Source organism: Parasteatoda tepidariorum, chromosome 3 (assembly GCF_043381705.1).
Source record: "Parasteatoda tepidariorum isolate YZ-2023 chromosome 3, CAS_Ptep_4.0, whole genome shotgun sequence".
In the NCBI taxonomy this organism is placed as follows: Eukaryota; Metazoa; Arthropoda; class Arachnida; order Araneae; family Theridiidae; genus Parasteatoda; species Parasteatoda tepidariorum.
This window is the reverse complement of record NC_092206.1, coordinates 2,538,532-2,541,874: the sequence shown is the minus strand read 5'-3', so window position 1 is coordinate 2,541,874 and position 3,343 is coordinate 2,538,532. Positions and strand designations below refer to the sequence as shown.

At 30.4% G+C, this 3,343-nt stretch overlaps 1 protein-coding gene across 1 annotated transcript in view; it reads left to right on the top strand.

Moving 5' to 3' along the window:
* Positions 1-305: 305 nt before the first annotated feature.
* LOC107454505 (N-acetylglucosamine-1-phosphotransferase subunit gamma) overlaps positions 306-3,343 on the top strand; it is a gene marked incomplete at its 5' end in the record, with an annotated part of 36,612 nt that continues 33,574 nt past the window's right edge. The window contains 1 exon segment of the mRNA XM_071178200.1: positions 306-437. Coding sequence (XP_071034301.1) covers positions 306-437 — 132 coding nt within the window.

The window sequence follows — 3,343 nt, the reverse complement described above, 5'->3', positions numbered from 1 at the left end:
TGAAATAGTGCCTTCTTTAAACACTTTTAGCTTTGAAACTTATGAAAATAATTGTGTCAATATTTTTATAATCTATTAGGGTCATGATTATAAAACATATAGAGAATTATCAAAATATAAATAAGAGCTGGCTGAATTTTTTGTAGATTAATTAACCTCATTTAATTTGATCAGTTACTGAAAGCTGTACACAGTATAAGCTAAAAATGTTAGGTAAAACTAAAAATATTGAAATATAGATGCATTTATTGTGGCTTCAATGCTGAAGTGTGTTTTTTACCATCACTAATTTATAGTGTTTATAGGTATGCTGGTGGAAGTTTGGCAGACTCTGAAACTACTAATCAACTAACATCCTCAGTCCAGCCATCGAATTTTAGTGGTCCTTTATTGATGAAGAGGCTCAATGGAAAATGTTATAATCTGACTGAAGAAAGGTAAATAATAAGTTTATTGAATGATCTTGTGGAGTAAACACTATAAATATTAAATATCGAAACACATGTTAACTTGATTCCATCACCAGGTACCTTTTGATGGATGAAGGTTGACATTGTCAATAATTATAAATCCCCCTACAATGGTGACCCGGACGTGATCCATCGGAAGGTACCTCAAGCTAGAATCAAGTTAATATGTCTCATATACTAGCGATTCACTATTTAATATTTCCAGTGGTAGTTACGCCACATTACTCCCCTTCCAGAATTTTATCTGGGATAGAATTCGATGAACAGATACCACTGGTTGATTCATGTTGTTTATTTATTTATAAAATTTTTGCTCATTATATTTTTTCCTTCATTTTTTTTTTGTTTTGTTTATATCATTTCGCTCATTTTTTTCCTATATTGTTTATTACCGGGAGACCTTATTTAATTCACCAGATCTTTTTCTTCTTCTTTGAGCAGTTTATATTAAGCAAATCAACTGTTTAATGTGGACCATCCATCATGTTAGCATGTTCAAATCACGTCCGGGTCACCATTGAGGGGAATTAATTATTGACCATGTCAACCTTCATCTATAAAAAAGGTAGTGTACCTTGTGATGGAATCAAGTTAACATGTCTTATATACTAGTGATTCGGTATTTAATATTTATAGTGGTAGTTACGCCACAATCTTGTTTAATATTTGATTTTTGGGCTCTTTCCTGTTAGCCAGGCGCAATCGCCAAATAATGTATACTCCCACCAAATTTCTTACAACCATAAGGGGAATATTAGTTTGGACCCTCTATTCTCTGAATTCATTCTAAACAAAGCACTTTTTCCTTTCTTTCTTAATTTTTGTTTTAAAAAAATTGATTGGTAACAGAGGTCTGTCCAGGCCAAATTTACTACCGTTTAGCGGTATCTTCACAAATTCAACTTTAGGAAAAACGGTAATTTCACAAAAGACTTTTTCTTAAAATTTTATTTTTGTATCCCATAAGATCCATATTTTTGTCTTGATTTTTTAATATAATTTTTAATTTTCACAAATTATGTCTAAATTTTCACGAAATAGCCCAACAAGCACACGACTTTTGGGCTAGTGAAGGGACATTGTCGATTCTCCAAAAATGCCATTACGGCGGGCTTTTCATCTCCGTATCGGTTCCGTTAATAAAGTGAAATCTGGGCCAAAATGAGGGCTAGTGCATGGCATTTCAGGTTAACTTCTGGCAATCGTTAAAGGGCCGGAACTACTTTGTTGCCTTTGGATTGCTTTGCCATTTTTGCCTGTTAAATACCGGGAAAATTTTTTCCCCACAAAATAAAGACAAAATTGCCAGAGTTGCCGTAAAGGCTTTTATTGTACCTTTATGATGTCTTTTTTGCCTTTTTATCAAAAGCTAAATATGTTTCACTGGCACACATCGTTGCTTTGCTTGCCGTTAAGGCACCTTAAATGTAGGCTGATTAGAACCTTTATTTCTGATGCTTTGAACTTCTTTGCCTTAATTGCCGGTGTACACCCTCAACTTACCTCAAACTCGGTTCAATAGAAAGTTTTAATGCCGTCCTTGCTGGTATCACACCTTTATATCAGATGCTTAGGTGAACTTCTTTGCCTTATTTGCTGATATACCACCCTTAACTCACCTCACACTTGGTTCAATAGAAAACTTTAATGCTGTCCTTGCCGGTATCACACCTTTGTGTTAGGTGTCTCGGCAATTTTTTTGTCATTTACTTGCTTTTATTAGAGCTTTCCTTAAATTTCAAAGACTTTTTGCTGCATGTTGTTGATAACAATTCTTACTTAAGGAACATAAATTTTTTTCTCTTACTCTGCTGATATCAGCTATAGTATTTATTGTATTTTAACTTTTTATATTGTAATAAAACAATAACTGCCATTACATGCAAAAAATTTTATGCTAATATGAAAAGCAAAATAGTGGAAAATTTTCCTATGAATCTTCTTACATAATAAAATAGATTTCTTTTTTATTTCATTTTAATCAATTATAAATACAATAAGTTAAAAGTAAAATCATATAAAAACATTGTGTGTTTAATTGAGTGTTCACATTTTTTTACACATTATGAGGTAAAATTAAATAAAAATTTTATTCTAAGATAAAACATATTGCGACTTAATGTATAAGTTATTTAAGTTATGGAAAAAAAATGAAAATAGTTATATCTATTAGACCTACAATTAGCTTTTCGTGATAGAAACATAGCCACAGCCCAGTCATTATTTTTATTTTCAATATTATTCATATTTAATATTGGCTAACTTTTTATTATTGAATTTATCTATTTTTAATCTATTTATTATCTATTTATCTATTATTGAATATTATTCATATTCAATAATAGATAAACAAGAAATATCATAAATATTTTATATATATATATATATATATATATATATGTGATGCCAGAATTGGCATACACATATTTATTTTCTATCTTTTAAAATATCCTTCATTACTTAAGCTTATTTTTATTAATGGAAGAATTACTTTTAAAATAAATCAAAAACTTAATCTTTTTAAGCGAACATAAAATATTTATTTCTTCTCTTCCAGATCAATGTAACGGATACTTTCTTTTTATTTCATTATTATGCAGACATATAAATTCACTGTCGCCTCTAATCGAAAACAAAAATCTATTTATAACTTTTTATTCTAATTTTCCAACGGCTAAATGTTTCGGTTGCATGGTTATAAGAATTCACATAAATTTGTTGGCGACTCGTGATCGCCAAGGTGTTCTTTTAAACCCATGTGGATATGCTAGTTGGCTTTGTTTTTGGCTATGATATATTATGATAAATCGCCAAATTTTGGATCTCCTACCCATACTCTTTCTCTGTCCGTTGAGAATAAATATATTCACTTT